The sequence below is a fragment of the Perca fluviatilis genome, chromosome 5 (genome assembly GCF_010015445.1).
Source record: "Perca fluviatilis chromosome 5, GENO_Pfluv_1.0, whole genome shotgun sequence".
NCBI lineage: Eukaryota > Metazoa > Chordata > Actinopteri > Perciformes > Percidae > Perca > Perca fluviatilis.
Window position 1 is genome coordinate 30707695 of NC_053116.1, and position 18897 is coordinate 30726591.

The following is an 18897-nucleotide window of genomic DNA, read 5'->3' on the forward strand; positions in this document are numbered from 1 at the left end:
CTAGGTACATTTTTCATAAAACATGAAAGTCATGTCTGTCTAGCTAGCTAAGTTGCTAGCATACCGTATATATTTTTTTAACTAGGGAGGGATGCTAACATTTGAAATGCTGTATAAACATTCTAAATATTAGCTGCCATTTTAATCTTTTGGAAATATATAGCTACCCACTTAACGTTTGCCTGACAGTAATGTGTCCATCTTACAAATCAAATTCATTGTTCAAAAGGGCAAAAATGCAAAATCGTGACAGTGGGACTCAGTTTAGGACTTTGGTGTGCAACGTTACTGTAGCTAAGCTATTTGTTTTAATCTTTTATTTAATGTTTTGATATATTGGGTTTAAAGTGTGTTTAAGGCATTCCCTAGTAAGCAGGCTGAGTTAAGTGCAGCTGTAATTTCTGTAGTTCTTGCATGATATATTTGTTTCTTTTGGAGCCACTCATTTAATATTCCCAGTGTCATTGTGGCACCTAATGAGTTTACTTTACAATATATTGTGATGTTAAATTTTCTGTAGATTGTGCATTACTACAATGTAAGCTACAATAACCACCTTCGGGTACAGATAGCTATACCTGTAGGCCTATCTGTGAACGTGTTGTTTGTTTGTGTGTGTGTGCTCACCGCAGAAGTGAGCTGTGGCTCCTGTGTGTGTCTCTGGCGCTGGGTCCCTCCTCCTCCAGTCTGACTCTGAACTGATCTGCTGTTGCATCGCTCGCTCTCAGCTGGTGTTGCGACCACACAGCCAGGCTCTCCGCTTGTTGTTTGGTACTTCTGGTGAACTTTATCTCCGGCGTGTGTGTGTGTGTGCTGCGTTGCGCATCACTGCTCCTGAGGGTTTTGGAAAACGTGCTGCTGCAAGATGGACTGAATTGCAACAACTCAGCAAAGTGTGGATACTTAGAAAAAAGAAGAGGTATTTCTGTAGAGAGCAACCTTTCTGAGGGTTGAATTACCATCATGGAAGAGGACGACGGGCATCATGAGAACGGTATCCACGCCACCAAGGACTCGGACCGACAGCAGCGGCTCAGGCTTTGTGTTTTAAATGAAATACTTAACACCGAGAGGGATTATGTTCGGACATTGCTTTTCCTTCAGTCGGTAAGTTTGACATTACCTTTCATGTTGCTTATGTTCACGTTCCGCTCTCTCCTTCACGGGAAGAAAATTAAGCCAAACCCTAGTGATACATTTTACAATTCAAGTTTGTCTTTCCTTTTGACAAACATACACGTCTCGTGCGTTGTATTAGACAACTGGTGACATTTTATGAAATTATAGGCTACACTCTTCAATTCGGCATATATACAGTACATTAAATGACACACGTTGCAAGATATAATAAACTTTAATATTTCCCCCCGCTGTAGATTACTGGCTGGGTATGAAGAGAAACCACCAACAACGTGTATTGAGTTTGGCGTGAAGTTCTGTACACCCAGAGTAGCTTCTCTGTTATGTATCTAATTTTGAATCCCATTTTATTGTTGTATAGTAAACATTCTGCAGAGTTAGACACACCTCGCAGTTTTGGTTGGCAGCCTTTGTTTGCGGCATAATGTGATTTTCTTCATACAGACTTTGATTTGACAGCTTTATTCTGAGAAGGCAGCCTTCTGGAGAGGTTATAAGCATAGACGTAGCTGTGTCTAACTTGCTGCATATTAGCCTAATTTTATCATTGAAAATATGAAGGTAATGTGAGAAAAATATTCCTATGCAAATTTGTTGCCATTTAGGCATGGTGTTTTCCGCATGGGCATGAATGCTCATTCACACCTCTCCATTGTGTGTTAAAGCTCAGGCTCAAACTAATCAAAGGAGAGCTCAATCCACACTTGCTTTGCAAATAAAAAGATATTCATGAGCAGTCACCACACCTCCCTTTTCTCAGGCAGAGATAAGAAACCATTAAAGCACAGCTACTTATTCACTCATTGTACATCAGCTGCCTTTGATAAATGGACGTACTGGTAATTTTACACACTCCTTTCAGCCACCAACACAGTGCCAGTATAGATGGCTCCCACCTGCAGGAAACTATTCAATTAGTCACTTCTCCTTGTCATTTTTGTTGTCTTTCTCCTCCCCTCATCCTTGCCGTGTCATCTGTGGTGCTTGCACAGTGCAGGTGGTTTCTGCTTCCAGCTGTGACAAAGTCAGTGTGTGGTTAACTCCAAATAGGCTGCATTTAATGTGACACGATTAATGTGACGTTTTTAGAGTGCTTTATTGCTTGCTGCAGGGAAATCGCCTCCACAACAAGGGAAAACTGACTGAATTCAGGCTATTCTTACTTACTTTGCCATACTGACTCGAAGGTTGGGAAGGCAACTGTTGATTGTTATAATGTTTGACTTGCTGTTTCTTGAATGAATGAATGATGCAAATGATTCTGTTCATTTTCCAATTTCAACATCTAGCAAGCATTTTTCAAACATGGTCATGGTTCCCTCTTTCTCTTGTGCTGTCATGTGTTAAGGAACTTCCTCAAAGTTCTTGAAATAGTTCTGTTCATCTGTACAGACATTTCACACTAGCATAATGTTACGAAGATACCAAATGATTAGAGGTGTTGAAATTAATCAAATAATCGACGCATCGAATCGTGGACGATGCATCGATAATCGGCAGGCTCATAATCGATTTATTTGTGTTTACAATTTAATGTAGGCCTAACAACATTTCTGTTTACATATTCTGTTTTGCACATTTAGGAAGTGCCATGTGCTCAGTGCTGTAGTTTTATGTATCCAATTTATTTAGTATTAGAGCACTGCAGAATGTTTTGTTTTTGAAGCTTGAAAAGCTATGAATTAAATATCCTGGCTTTAATAGAAAAATGTATTTGATGCATCGAGATATCGAATCGAATTGAATCGTTGGCATGATAATCGTAATCGAATCGGGAGATCAGTGAAGATTCACACCTCTACAAATGATCATATCTAACCTCAAGTCAGTAAAGTATAACTTTCTCCAGATTATACCCATATATAAGATGATGCATGCAACCAAGCATGAACTCGTTTACTTAATGTAATTTACATTCTACAATATTTGGCGGCCAATTTCGGTGGTACTGTTTCCTTTCACAGTTCCCAGGAAGCAGCCATTGCTTATCTTCTGTTAGAAGACAGACCAAGCAGCAGAGGGACATGCTCTGACCTCATCCCCCCCCAAACCCAGTTCTGACATGATAAAGACAAAGCCCCAATGATTTATTAGAGAAGTCTGGGAGCTTTTTCCTGTGAACATCTGAAAGCTGTCAGTGCCAGTGCCCTCCACCATGCTCCTCCCCGTCATCACATCAATTGGCATGTCTTGATTTAAGCCATACGGTGTGTAGCCAGAGGGGAGTCGGGGTTGAGAGATATTCTGTTATCACCTGTGTCTTTGCATAGAATGCCCTTTTGGGAAGCTACGGATGGTATACTAATTCAACTCTTTCACATTCACAGTTTGATAGTAAATGCTTCTTTCTGGTACTCAATACTCAAAACAATGAATCATCCTTTTTGGTATAAAAAGGAAATGGCAGTTACGTGCCATTGCTCTGTACTGTAAAAACGGGTAGACTGTTTGTGTTTGTTTTTTAATGTATCATAAAATGTATTTTTTTTTTTTTTTGTTTTTTTTTTTTTTTTTTGGTTGGTTGTTTTTTTTTTTTTTTTTTTTTTTTTTTTTTTTTTTTTTTTATTTTTTTTTTGTTTTTTTTTGTTTTTTTTTTTTTTTTTTTTTTTTTTTTTTTTTTTTTTTTTTTTTTTTTTTTTTTTTTTTTTTTTTTTTTTTTTTTTTTTTTTTTTTTTTTTTTTTTTTTTTTTTTTTTTTTTTTTTTTTTTTTTTTTTGTTTTTTTTTTTTTTTTTTTTTTTTTTTTTTTTTTTTTTTTTTTTTTTTTTTTTTTTTTTTTTAGTTGTTTTTTTTTTTTTTTTATTTTTTTTCCTTTTTATGTTTTTTTTTTTTTTTTTTTTTTTATTTTTTTGTTTTTTTTTTTTTTTTTTTTTTTTTCTGTTTTTCTTTTTTTTTTTTTTTTTTTTTTTTTTTTTTTTTTTTTTTTTTTTTTTTTTTTTTTTTTTTTTTTTTTTTTTTTTTTTTTTTTTTGTTTTTTTTTTTTTTTTTTTTTTTTTTTTTTTTTTTTTATTTTTTTTTTTTTTTTTTATTTTTTTTTTTTGGTGTTTTTTTTTTTTTTTTTTGTTTTTTTTTTTTTTTTTTTTTTTTTTTTTTTTTTTTTTTTTTTTTTTTTTTTTTTTTTTTTTTTTTTTTTTTATAAAATTTTTATATTTTTTTTTTTTTTTTTGTGTTTTTTTTTTTTTTTTTTTTTTTTTTTTTTTTTTTTTTTTTTTTTTTTTTTTTTTTTTTTTTTTTTTCTTTTTTTTTTCTTTTTTCTTCTTTTTTATTTTTTTTTTTTTGGTTTTTGTTTTGTTTTTTTTTTTTTTTTTTTTTAAAAGTTTTTGGTTTTTATTTTTTTGTATGTTGGTTGTTTTTTTTGTAGTTTTTTTTTTTTTTTTTAAAATTATTTTTTTTTTTTTTTTTTTTTTTTTGTTTTTTTTTAAAAAAAAAAATTTTTTTTTATTTATTTTTTTGTTTTATATTTGGAATTTTTGTAAAAATTTTTTTTTTTTTTTCTCCCTCCTCTCTTTACTTTTTTTTTTTTTTTTTTTTTTAAAAAGGGGGAGGGAAAATTTTTTTTTTTTTAAAAAGAGAGAAACACAAATCTTATAATAAAAATAGTATAAAAAAGGTTTAAAAATTAAAAAAATTAAATTAATTTTGTTATTTAATTTTTTATATTTATTTTTTTTTTTTTTTTTAAAAGTTTAAAAATAAATTATTTTTTTTTTTTTTTTTTTTTTTTTTTTTTTTTTTTTTTTTTAAAAAAAAAAATTTATTTTTTTTTTTTTTATGTTAAAAAAAAAAAAAAAAAAAAAAAAAAAAAAAAAAAAGATTTTAAGATTTCTTGTTAACAAGTGTTTCTGTAGGCTGGAATAGATCCCTAAGATTGCCCTCATTACTAGTCATCTTCACATATGGGCACTGTGTAAACAAGCCTTGATGCCAAAGAATGCTGCTCTGTATTAATGTACCCTATATATGATCGTATATGTTGTGCATTTAGACCATTCCAAAATCCACTGAATCTCCATATGGAGGACTTTGTGGCTTAGATTGCTAAGGGACAAGAGAAATAATACATATCAGTCCTCATCCACCGACACCAATCGTCTTCAAATACCTCCCATGCTCTCCGTCTAGGGTCCAGCTGAGTCTGCTCCCCTTCCCTAAGTGGGAGCCGAGGCTTTGTCACCATGCAGCTCACTGTGGTGTTGATAAGGGAAATCTGGCTGTGGGGACTCAGAACATTTGGTTTCAATAAAGATATAGAGTGGTTCAGGGTCGGGGGTAGGTGGGTTGGAGATGCATAGTCCCTCAGTGTGAAGAGGCTAAAGAAGTGATGGGGAATGAAGAATGCGATTGGTTATAGAATAGAATCCGATTGTCCTCTAAGCAGTTATTTGTGTTTCCAAGACTTAGTTTCGTAAGGGATGTTTTCACACATATTTGACTATCTGCTTTTTATTTGTCTCGCATTGCCAGACCTTCCTCCACAGTGCTGCGGAGGAGGGTCTGGCTAGTCCACACAGCATTCCGGGATGGGAGAAAAACGTGCTCCGGTTTATTGGCATTTCTTTAAACCAATCCCAATCGTCATGGGCGGCGCTAAGCACCGGACAGAGCCACGGTGCCGCTGCAAAATAGCCTCGGGAAGGAACAGTCGACTGTCTAGCTAGCTGTCTGGATTTACCCTGTAGAGATCTGAGGAGCAGTTAACCCTAGTCCTCATAAATCGACCAGAGTTTAAAATTCCAACACAAAAAAAAGTGGAAGGTAACGGACATCCGGACGAAAAGAGCGACATCCGGCGGAATTTCCGGTGGCACCGGAGCAATCCCAGAAGTGGAACATCATAGATAGAGACTAGCTTTTTATCAACCTGCCTCCTCTACTTCAGTTTGATAGCTCCTGCTTTTTCCAGAATGTCCTTTGCTAAGAGATAATGTTTGATAGCTATATTGGAGAGTTATACGTGAACATGGGAACATGGATAGGGATAAAGTAGGTGCTAGACAGTGAGAGGTGTTTTCCCCAGTCAAGAAACTGTACCTATGACTGAAAACACAACATGGATTGAGGATGCAATTCTTTCTAGTCTCCTGATGCCACTGTCCTATATGGTGAACTTGTGGAACTGACACCACAGCATGACAAACTGTTAATCAGTCCCTCCAGAAAAACACTTTTGCCGCATAAATTGCCGATTTCCACGCAAAATATGCGGGGCTTGCATGATTTCATAATCCCCGCGTTTTCGTTGCAAAAAAGTCACTTATATCTTAGCAGAAAGTTGAAAAATGTTGCGTTTACTTCACACAAGAGCAGCCATTTTCCCCTGTTGCCATGGGAACGTTATGAAGTGACGTAATTACGTGATGTGCACATCATCGAAAAGCAGGGTGTTGGGGGAATCACTTTTTTTTTTGTCTTTTTCATCAAACCGCAGTTTTTGCAAGTTCCCGCAATTTTATTGCATAACATTGCATAAATATCCCACATATTGCATCGCATGTTTTAAGAAAACATGCCGCATAAGGATTTTTGCCCGCAACAATCACAAAAAAACTCTGGAAGGACTGGTTAATGTATAGATCACTGTAACAATTTCTGCTGTCACACAGGAGATATCAGGATGTTTTAAGTCCAAAATACATTACCATAGATAACTGTTTAGATTTTTTTTATGTAGACCCCTTCATCTTCTTTCTTATCTGTGGGCATGTTGAGTTTTGTTTTCCTCGGGGTTTCCCCCCATGTCAAGGATAGAAATTGAACAGTGGCAGATTGAATGGCAGCTCGCTGTTGGCCGCCCACATGTCTCTCTATTGCCCCATCACTGATTTATTTTCCATCTCTCTTTGTGCTCTTCCACAACCTCCTGGATACAGAATCCCCATACAGAATCACATCTCTCAATCGCAATGATTGCAAATGACACATAAAAGAGATGGTTATCCGGCTTTGGCCTCTCATGCATGTCACTCATCTTCACTGGCAATTACCAGCGCCAACAAGCTTATCCAATGTGCTGGGGATGGTGGGAGGAGAAGGGGTGAGAAGGGGGTTGGAGGTGTGAAACGAGGGATTAGAGGATTCAGTTTTCAATGTGAATCTCCAAATCTATTGCCTCTTTCAGGTGGAGTGGAATTGGTCTCATCCTTTTTCAATTCCACGTTTATGGTGATGCTATTTTAAGGCTTTTGTTGAAGCAAATTCCCCTTGTTTGTGTCTGAATTGATCATTTCTCAGTGCCATAGATTAGTGGGGATTTTCTTCAGGGAAGCGCTTTGTTGATTTAATCCACGCAACTGGATTTCCCCCCGTCAGGATCCACCAAAATGTAGACAATCTCTGACTATGACAGGAGTACGGTCAGTGGCGTCGTACCCGGTAGAAGTGAGGGATTTTCTTTTAAAACCATAAAAAAGGAGGGTTTGCAAACTGCTGTCGCTTTATTTTGACTACACTAACCCATGTTTTAGTAAATCCTGTCCAGTTAGGACAACAGTGGAATCGTGTGGCCAATAAGTTAGTCAGCTTTTGACCTTCCTTCTTAATTCTGAGAAGTGTGAGACTGAGAGAAGGGTGACCAGGAAGGTCTCGTCAGGCTGCGGGATAATAGGAAACATCTGGAAACCCTGCCCTCTGTGACCCTTGCTTTGGGCCACACACAAGTGAGATTACACATGTCTAATACTGATCTGTGTTTGTGTGGATAAATGTAATATTTAGTATGTGACTGCACGTACACTTTATAGCCGCAGTTTTTTCACACCGCTTTCTCTTCTTTTGCCGTTGTTGACTTTTAAATACACCTGTAGTTACTGTTGACAAGACTTGCTAAGCAACGTGGCACGTGCACATTCATACAAACACATTATCCGACTGGTGCCCAGGAAGACAGACACGCAGGAAGCCAGCCTTGAGCTTCCTCTCCAAAGTTGAGCCTGTGTCTACCTCTTTCCTTTCTTTTTTCTCCGCTCCATCTCTGCAGCCCTCCCCTCTTAGTGGGAAAGACCAGCATGAAGTTTCTCTGGGCTGGGGGGGGTATAAATAGCTTCAGATCCTAACTCTCATCTTGGCCACAACGCTAGTGGTTTTAGTTCACTGCAACCTCAGCCCCACTGAAGTCATACAAACACAAAAACATCACATGTATATAGCAAGAGTGAAGGGGAAAAAAAACAGCCCATGGAGTCCAAACAGCAGGTAGAACAGTTACTATGGCAGACTGCTGGGTTTTTATTATTACTGGGCTTTAAACTCTCTACTGCTGCTTAGTAAGACTTGAGAGATGGGGTACAGATACAGAGTCTCGTCATATCTTGTAATTTCCAGATTAATCAGACTTTTTAAAAGCTGAAGGTGATATGAAGTTGAAACAGATGTGCTGGCGTGGAATGAAGCAAAGGAGAGAGAGAACTAAACATTTTGGTATAAAAATATTGTGCCCTTCCATTTGATTAATCATGCTAGATGTTATCTACAGGCTTTGGATTTTTGGTGGAGTTCAAAACAACTTCTCTGACTTGTTTTGTGGGCCATCTGTTTCCAAACCGGTGTCCGTTGTCAGAGACATTTGCACTCTCAGACCTGTAGCGTTACCTTAACCTGAGGTCAATGCATAAACCACTGCTTTAACTTGCCACTGTGCGCCCTCCCATCTCACTTTGCACAATTGGTACCTTGCAGTGCAGCTTTTACCACATAGTGCCAGACTAACTCTTCACAATGCAGAGTGTTACATAAATGGGGGTAAATGCCAGTTTCCAACTTAATCTTAGTGCTTTTTTTTAGTCATGTGTGTTGATAAGCCATTTCTTTGAGGCATAAGACTGCAGCAGGAATTTTAAGAATTCAAGTTAACAAGTCTAAACCACTGTAACACCCGGAGGCAATGATGTCAAAAAAAAAAAAACACCTCCTCCTTCCATCCACCAGATATGCTTTCAGATTGTTACAACTGTGAATTAGCATACGAGAGAAGTACGTGATCAGTGTGGAAGGATGGCTTTTGTGAATGTTGACTTAGTTGTCCTTCTGAATCTAAGGTGTGTGTGGAAAGTCACGAACCAGAAGTCATTAGTGTTCACTGTGTCAAGAATCAGACCACGCAATGCCAAGAATGCAGAGCAGAGATACTTTTCAGATGCACTATTTGGTTAACCGGGATCTTTTTATGACTGGAGCAAACACCAAATAAGAGACACTACCACTGTGTATGTGAGAAGCTCTGTGAAGTGCTCGTCAACAGGCTGATATATGATACAGTGGATGACCTGGCCTGAATTGTAATAGCGCGGCAACATGAGATCTCTAATGTCCCTTGGAGAATCCAACCTGGACAAAGTTGGGACATGTAGTTTCTCAGGGGGGATACTGGGGGCAGAATATCAGAATATCTTGAAGGGTGAATGAAAAGGATGGATGGATACCTGACTTGGCCATAGACTTTCCCCCGGGGAGCTTCTTATTTGGTTTACAAACTGTGGCAGCAGGCTTACAATGTTTGTTTGCTTTCTCAAATACAACCAGATGTGTGCCTTCTTTTAGGGTCGGAGGTCATTTACCTCGTGGAAAAATGCTGAAAAACAAAACAACCGTAGAACAACTTTACACAAAGCTTCTTGGATGTAGAGAATATGGAAAAGAGGTTTGATATAGCCTGGACTGCTGATGTGTTGCCCGATCAGGGTGGGTCAGAGTAAAGGCCTGTGTGCTGTCCAGCCAGGAAGCTGCTCACAGGACACAATGGGACAAAGGAGTGTCTCACACACACACATCACACACTACCCAACACAATCCTGAAAGTAGGCCTTCTTTGGTCTTTCGTTCCATGGTAAGGAAGCAGTTTCATAAATCTATTTTGAAGTGGACTGATCAAATCTATCTCATTTGAAATGTTTTCCTCTAAATAAAACTGGTGTCCAGTTATCCAGAGTGGATCAAGTGGACTTACTAATGTAAGATATGTGCACTGGTGGGAGATGTCGCTATGAATGGCGCTTCCTTTCCAGTTCATTCTTGTCTCTTTCATCCATTACTTTGGTCTGCAGACTCGGGTCTTAAAGTAGCATTATCACTTTCTCTGACAGACTGTTGGTTTATATGTTGTGCCAAAACTGAATGAAAAGTGTGTCTAATGATGCCTTGTTCAGCGTAAGCATGCCAATAGAGCGTACTGTGTGTGACAGCCTGAGTGAGAGGTGGAACGATGTAAAAGTGGTGGGAAGATACATGGTAGACGGAACACTGCTGGATTAACTTTTCTAGCTAATTACCATGACTACAAACAAAGAACATTTACACAGTTGAAAACAAAAAAAGGCGTATGCTGTAATTTTCTTGCCACTTTGTTAAACATTAGCTCTCAGATAAACCGTTTCCCTTTACCAGTTAGTGGAGATCTTTGTCTATTGATGTTATTTAACCCCACAAGTTCAGCAGGCTGATGACTGTTGTTATAAGTGTTCCCAACAGCTGCTGACAAATTCTTGGGGCTGGTTGCTGAAGGGCTTTTATTTTGGCATTTGCTCAATGTGATGACATTTTTTGCCAACTAACATGGCATGATTAAAGGCTTGAGTCATACATGCTTAAGCTGTTCCTGTGATGATTTTGTTCTCACATGCTGACAGGAAACCTTTAGGAAAGGTACTACGTTTGACATAATGAATTACCACAGCCAGAATTTGTTGTTGTTGCCTCCAGCTGGTTTACATAGCCCTTTACAGGATATATATGTAACAGAAAACAACACCTGTGAGTAGGGCTGTGCTCGATTGAAGTTCAATTGTATCGACTAATTGATTAGTTGATTTAATCGACAGATCTGTAAATCTGAGTTTCTCCGCAAAGAGTCATGCAAAAGCACCACTTTAATTCTTGTGTTTACCAGAGATGTGCTCGTACGTTTCTTGGAAATAAGTCATTCAGCATGAAAAAAGCATAAAACATGACTAATCGACTAAAGAAATCTAAGTTGACTAAGACCAAAACGACCGATTAATTGACTAATCGACTAAGAGGGAACAGCCCTACCTGTGAGTGAATGGAGCCCTTGTTTTAATTGTGATTTTTACCAGGGCTGTTGTCTCTTTTCGTCATATGATCACATATCTCTCTGCTGTACTTTTGCTTAAGATGAAGCATTGTGATAATGATCCTAAGCATCACTTCCAGAAGTGGAAACTAACACAAGTCGGCCTTAGTGGCTGCCAAAATAAGATATCGAGATGTAATGTAGGTCAGTTGCATCAGTGTTTTCAGAGCTAGAATAATAACTTTTTTTTTTTCAGACAGAGAAGGCTCTAACTAGCTGCTGTCTGTCCGTCCATTAAAGTGCCCATATTATGCTCATTTTCAGGTTCATAATTGTATTTTGAGGTTGTACCAGAATAGGTTTAGGTGGTTTAATTTTCAAAACACACCATATTTTTGTTGTACTGCACATTATTGCAGCTCCTCTTTTCACCCTTTGTGTTGAGCTCTCTGTTTTAGCTACAGAGTGAGGCATCACACTTCTATCCCATCTTTGTTGGGAGTCGCGCATGCGCAGTAGCTAGGTACTGCGCAGTAGCTAAAAGCTAGCATTGCTAGCGGTTAGCCACCTCGTTCTCAATGGCAAAACACTGCTACAACACACGAGTTCACCCTAATTTACAAAAGAAATTGTATATAACTACTTACATGTCCCTCGTCTGCAGGTATTCCACGTAAAGTTGGAAGTGCGCCCTCGTTTAGAAGAAGTCTCCCGGCTAATCCTGCCATGTACTGACCGAAGTTGGAGAAACAGCTAGCTGATGTGGTATTAGCTAAAGTGGTTAGCACACACCAAATGCTTCGGCCAATGACCTAGACGGCCCTGACAATTTTGACCAGCTCACCCAGAGACTGAAGGCAAGATACATTTAGAAACCCATATCTCACTCAAAACAGCATAGATGTTTTATTTTTTTCCAAGTTTGTATGCACATGGAAGCACCAGAGACATTTTATTTTTCATTATATGGGCACTTTTAAAAACAAATTCTCCATCGGGTTGTTAAATACGGTCTTAGTCAGATCTAGTGGGTGTTTTCTATGATCTTCCCCCCCCGCTTTGCCAAATGACCATTATTGTGTAGTATGGGACACTAATTTGGTTCTTTTCACTATTTTCTCTCTGTCTGTGCCCTTGACACTGTTTATGACTGCACAGCTGAATACAAGGTGTGGCATTCTTAGTTTTGCTTGGTTATGTCACATACAGTATATGAAAGCAAACGCATGATTTTTGTTCTGAAACACACAGGTGTTATGGAAACTATAGAACATTTCTAACTGAATGTAGCTTAAATGATCAGCTGCGCTACATCTTTGTCTGTAGCTGGACTTTGGTCTGTCGGAAGCTTCACTTATCTCTGATGGCTCACTCAACACCATACTCACCACACTCTGATCCAGTCTGTGATTCCCTACGTCTGTCAGCACCAAAAAACTTGCGTCCAAAACGTCCAGATGGTCTCTGCAATCTGGTCCATGATGTTATCTCCTGATCACCACATGTCACCCCTCAACGGGAACGCCACTTAGAAAAAGGATCCACGGACAAACCTGCGCTGAGCATCAAGCACTGGCAGAGATGAAATCAGGGTATTATTTAGCCGAGATTTAAGAAGAACGTTCCCTGTGAAGACAATGTAATTTCAGCAGTGGAGACTTAAATAAATAAACATGTCAAATATAGATAAGGTTAGACCATTTAACAGCTATTTACATCTACATTCTCACAAGGGGAGTATGTGAGAACAAGTGTTGCATGCTTCTGTCTTTTGTTCTTATAGATGTGTAATGAGTGACAGAATTGCGAGTGAGTCTTTCATTGTGTGACAGAAGCTGAGATATCATAGGATATTTATAACACAATTATGTGCAGCCACTGTGAAAGCGGGAGCATTAAGCTAACTTAGATGGTTAAAATTGTCCCTCAGTTTTACATGTGTCATGCCAACTTGTCCAATAAAAACAAACTACAGCAGTGACACCTTTTTGAAAGCAGAATTTTGATGGACTGAAAAGGCTTTCTAAGCCAGATCCAGGCTGAGAGATTTTTCACTGCAAGTGTTATTGGAAGTTTGTATTTCACATATTCATCATCATACATGCATTAATGCAACAGAGCTAATTAGGGCTTGATGAGTGGGCAGTCTTAAACAGGAAGTATCTGGTCATTGCTGTCGTCTGCGGTCGAGACACTGACACATCCCCCTGTAGTGTTTAGTTTCCGCCCATGTGGGCTTCTCAAAGAGCCCTAAAGTTTAAAGTCCTTCAAAGCGGAAGTGAGTGAGAGTGGGAAAAGAGAAAAAAAAATGGACAAGACTCAAAGAAGACTTTGTGTTTTGGAGATTGGCTCTGCCAAAAAGAGTTTCTCTTGGAAGACAGCGAGAGACTGGTTGGCGGGTGAAGGGGAGCTGAGGGAGTTTTTGGAGGGTTGGGGAGGGATGTGAATTACAGCTTCAGAGAGAAAGTAGTCTGCTAAAGTTTGCTGGGGTCCCTCATTGTGGCAACGCCGCGGGCCATTCTCTGGCTCCGCTGCACTCAGGCCACAAAGAGGGGATTTCTTCATTTATTTATTCAATTTCATGCCATGTCGACCCCAAAATGGCCCCCATTCCCTCTCCAAAACTGCCCTGTCCCCTTTTGTGGCTAGCCACCCCAATCCTCTCCCCAAAAAGAGAGACCCTTAATGGATGCATTGTTTTTAGCTTGTTGTTGTTTTCTCTTGGATAAGGAGGGGTAGAGAGTTTGAGGCTGGTGACCTGAGAACTCTCATAGAAAAGTCCTGAATCTGTGGATCTGGGATTCTGTTTAAGGCTTGTTTCAGTAGGTGTGGGAACCGCAGCGAATTCAAAAGGGGCTCTCAAGGCCTGCTGGAAAACCCTGACAAGTGTAAGAGCTTGTGCTTGATATACAGGGTCGCTTGTGAGATATCTGAATTGAGCGAGATGGCCCAGCATTGTTGCTGAATGCTGATGTAGCCACGGGCAATCAAAATAATGCCCCAGTTTTGTCCCCATCGTCGCCATCTTTAGTGTCATTATGGAGTAGCTGCTAGAATGAGAGAGGCCTCCTCCAAAGAAGATAATCAAGTTTTATATTTGAAAATTAAAGCAATGATGTGCTTAGGATGGTGCAATCTGATAAACAGACTAATTCAGTAATGAGCTGCTCTATTAAATGACTAGTTCCATCGACGCGTACCCATTACAATACCTTGCTATTGTTATCCCATATATTGCATTGCATGCAAATTTGGAAGTAACAGGAAACCTAATCCATTAGGTCAATGTCTCATCTCCGTTATTTTCTTCCTCCAGGTTACACAAGAGTATGTTTACCAAATGGAGGTTAATGAACATGAGTGAACTGATTTCAAGTGAATGGCAGTGGCACATTGGCATATACAGTGTGTGCCATCTGAGACCAATTATAATATCGACCTCTTTGCCTTGTAGGTCAAAAAGCAATATAAAGTCCAATGTTTTAAAACTAGCATACAAATATCTATCTATCTGTGTTTATCAAGTTGTAGACTAAAACGTGTGTTTCACCATGGGTGTGTTGACATTAATCATTGCATAGAGCATCACGATGTGGACGTGGGCGATTCTGCATCGATGCAGTGACAGACCATAATCGATTATAGCCCACTAATGTTGCTTGTTGATTTTTTTTGGTCGCCGATTGTTTTGTTTTTGCCTTTTGTCTATATGCTGTGTTCAGACTCTGCTACAATCAGTCTTTTTTTTTTTTTAAGAGCAGATACAATAAAAAGGGGAGTTCATACATATCTGACTGCTTGAATTTGTTGATGAAAACCATGTGTAGTAAATTATAATATCATGAAGAGGTGATGCATCGTGATATCGAATCGTTGACAGGATTATCATAATTGAATCAAATCTTGAGACCAGTGAAGGTTCACACCCTTTTCTTTTTTTTTTCTTTTTTTTTTTTTAACTGAACCCTCATTATTTATTAAGTTTGTTGTGTATTTCAGGAGACTAATACTGAAACAGATATGTTTCAGCACTCTACAAATTTTTTGTACAAAATATTAGAAACCCCTTTCAGTATAATGCACTCAAGTACAATACCACCCTAGCTTCCAAAATGTCAGTCAAGGTGCCAGGTTTCTCACAGACATTCATCTATCCAGTAATTCCTGTTTTAATATGGATAGCCTTTGCTAAATGTAAACAAATATACAAATTAAAAGGATCCTCCCCACCTGACTCTGAGGGACCCTAGAGGCAACATCCCCTGCCAACAGTGTGACAGCAGCTCCAACAGCTTTAAACCAATCTGCATGATTGTACGCCTGACTCACTCCCATGTTGCAACCTGACCTAGTTTGACAATTATGACTGTTTCTAACTTCTCTCTAGTTAATTTTCTATTGTAATTATGAGTGTGTAAAGTTTTTTTTTTTGTGTGTGTGTTAAGAAATAATTTTTAATTGTTTGGATTAGGTTACATAGTACATTATGACGTGCTGATGTGTTTCACTCTCGGCTCCATGAACGTTACGGTGGTGTTGTTGGGTCATCTTTGTGTAGTTGGCTTGGGTGCAGGTAGAAAGCTCTGTTCAGAAGCAGACAAGGCAGACGTGAAGGCAGCATGCCTCTTACTCGGTGTCCAGTCGAGCGAAAAACTGAACCCACACCAGCATATGGTCCATCTGTATCTTCACACCTTACTGTCTGGCCCCTCTTTGCTCTGATAAACCTCAAATCTGACCTTTTGGCTGTTTGTCATATGAGATGATGCCTGAAGCCTCATATGACACAAGACCAGTTATTGGTGTTAAACAGTGATCACACTGTCTGGGGTGACAGGTGATGGCGAATGTTTTTTTTTTTTTCTTTCTTTTTTTCAGCCTGCCAAGTATTATGATGGGTGGCAATTGCATGTGTAAATAATGAAGACAGTGGTTTTTCATTTCTGTCTGTTCCTTTTAATCCAAAGCAATAAGCAACATGATCTTCCACTAGTCATGTTGTCATCATTGGTGCCTTAAAACATAGACAACATGGTCTCATTATGTGATTTATTTGTTTGTTGCAGTTTGGTTGCATGCTATCACAAAACTGTCAGACTTTAATTAGAACACAACAGAGTTGGCGGCCAGTCAAACATGTCATATACTTCCTTTGCACAAAGGCCACACTTCCTGTTCCGAAACATCTGCTGCTTTTGTGTCGAGAGGCACTGCTTCATTCTGCAGACTGTTTATTTTCCTTCCCCGCTGAGTTGAACCAATGCCTATCTGCTTGAAAAGAAACAAAGTTGTTTGGTTGTCTAAAAAGGTATTTGTTCAGTGTGACTGCTCTGTTTTAACTACCTGTTTGCGTGCCACACACACACATCCACACTGACAGAGGCGTATGCACTTCGTCTTTTGTAGTTTTTACTAAAAAATTTTTTTTTAACTTGTCTTCACTTTTTCTCGCACATAAGTTGTTGCAATAAAATGGACAGTGACTCAGCATGGCGGGATCCCCCAACCCTCCCTTCAACCTGATCATGTGCCCATTTAGCAAGTGGCATGTGAGTCAGCTTTTATGTCAAGTTTTGTAAGGGCAGTTTCACACTCGGTCCACTTGGTAGGAAGAGTGATGTCTGCTTGGCACGACAATCTTTTGAAAGTGTGGATAGACTGTGCAACACGCATTCATGACAAAACTGTTTGCGGTCTATTACATCTAATGTGCTACTTTTGTAAGACACGCACTTTTGCTGTCAATGCTTTTTGCATGATATCCAGATCAGTCGTGTCCTGTCGTAAGGCACAATTTTTGTGTGACAAGGCTCATAATAGTGCAGATTTTCACCAGACAAGTGTTTTGTGCGGTGCTCTTTGCATTCATTCTCACCACGGAGGTAAAATGACTCTAGTGATCAGCCCCAGAACTTAGCAATCACATTTGTTGCGGACTGAGTGCGTTTCTGAACCAGACCTGACTTGGACAGGAGGTTTCACACTCTTGGGCCAAACTGTGTCCAGAAAAAAACTCTTGTTGGTTCAAGTGTGAAAACACCCTTGTACAACAGTCTATAAATGAGGGCATAGGAAGGGGTGTGGGGTAGTGAAAATGCTTGCAGAAAGCTTGTTTGCTGGTTTCTGGTAACTCGGGGTCATGTAGGATTGTTCTTTGCTGTTTAATTTAGATCATTATCAGTCCGTCTTTTAAATATCTGTTCTTTTTTCCTGGTATAAATATGTCCAACTGCATACTTTAGGCTAGGATCTTCATCTGTTTGACTTTTGTAGTAAATACCTAATTACATTTTTTTTTTTTTTTTTTTTTTTTTTAATCTTCATACAATAAACAGTTTCACCAGCCTGTCATACTTCACTACACTGACAAGAGACCAAGCCATTACATTTTACAGTTACTTAGTGCTGTCAGTTCAAACAAGACTTTAGCCGCACAGTTTAAAGTGATGGTTCGGAGAAATTTCACCCTAGGGTCCTTTGCACCATGACCTCGAGCCAAACACCCCCCCAGAAGCTTTTTTCACCTGGGTCGAACATTGGGAGCGTTAGCGTAGAGTAGCGTTATCAGCTGAATAGCTTAGCGCAGGGGCTAATGGATCCGAAGTGTCTCTTAACATTACCCCACTAATAATGCCCGAAAGTAATACAAACGTCTACAGTAGTACAAATAGGTTATGCACTCATAAAACGATGGATTGTAAAATTTGTAGAGTACACCAGAAGTTTATGTAAATAACACTTGCCTGCTGGCTTCTGCTTTCTGCTGCTGCTGCTGCTGTTACTACCGGGCGGTAAGAGTGCTTAGGGACATCTACAAATTACAACGACCAAAAGAGATGCAACAAAAATATTTATTAATTTAATGATTAAATAAGGTAATGTCTCCAAACTTACCTCAATTATTACTTGTCTCCTGCTAGTTATACTACAGCACTTACTTTAAAAAATAAGTTAAATTAATAAATATATTTTGTTTCTTTTTTCGTGTTTTAATTATAGATGCTCTAAGCACTCGTCTCTAACAGCAGCAACAACAACAGCAGAGAGCAGAAGCCAGCAGGCAAGTGTTATTACATAACCTTAACTGGTACAAACTTTACAATCCATCGTTTTATGAGAGCATAACTCTATATACCAGTGTAGACCTTTGGTATCATTTCGGATTATTAGTGGGGTAATGTTAAGAGACACTTCGGATCCATTAGCCTCTGCGCTAAGCTATTCAGCGGCTAACGCTACTCTAGCTAACTCTCCCAATGTTAGACCCAGGTGAAAAAAGCTTCTGGGGGGTGTTTGGCTCGAGGTCATGGTGCAAAGGACCCTAGGGTGAAATTACTCCGAACCATCACTTTAACTTTGTAAAACTGTAAATAAGTACATGGGAGATAAGAAATCACAAACGTGAAATAAGAGAGAAATTATTATGATTGATCATTGAAATATTTAGCAAAAATGTTCAAGATTATAATGCTTTCCATAATGATGTAGGTAGGATGTAGGTAGGATGTATGTAACTTTAAAGTTTTATATTTAAGAAAAAAGCAACCACAGGAATAATGTAAACTGTTCACAGCTACAATAATCCTTTTGTTATATTTTTCCTTTAAAAAAAAAAAAAAAAGTGAATTTGATGTTGATTGATTTTTAATTTTTTTTTTTACTTTTCGACTGCTTCCTTTTTGTTGGACTTCCCTGGCTTTACCATACTGAAATATTAGTGGTACAATTCTGCATT

General features: G+C 38.5%; 1 protein-coding gene across 1 annotated transcript in view; it reads left to right on the forward strand.

Annotated features, from left to right (window-relative positions):
* The first annotated feature begins 711 nt into the window (after positions 1-711).
* Positions 712-18897, forward strand: part of LOC120559606 (phosphatidylinositol 3,4,5-trisphosphate-dependent Rac exchanger 1 protein-like) — a 78380-nt gene continuing 60194 nt past the window's right edge. The window contains 1 exon segment of the mRNA XM_039801454.1: positions 712-1107. Within this exon segment, the coding sequence (XP_039657388.1) occupies positions 964-1107 (144 nt within the window). The 5' untranslated portion in view covers positions 712-963.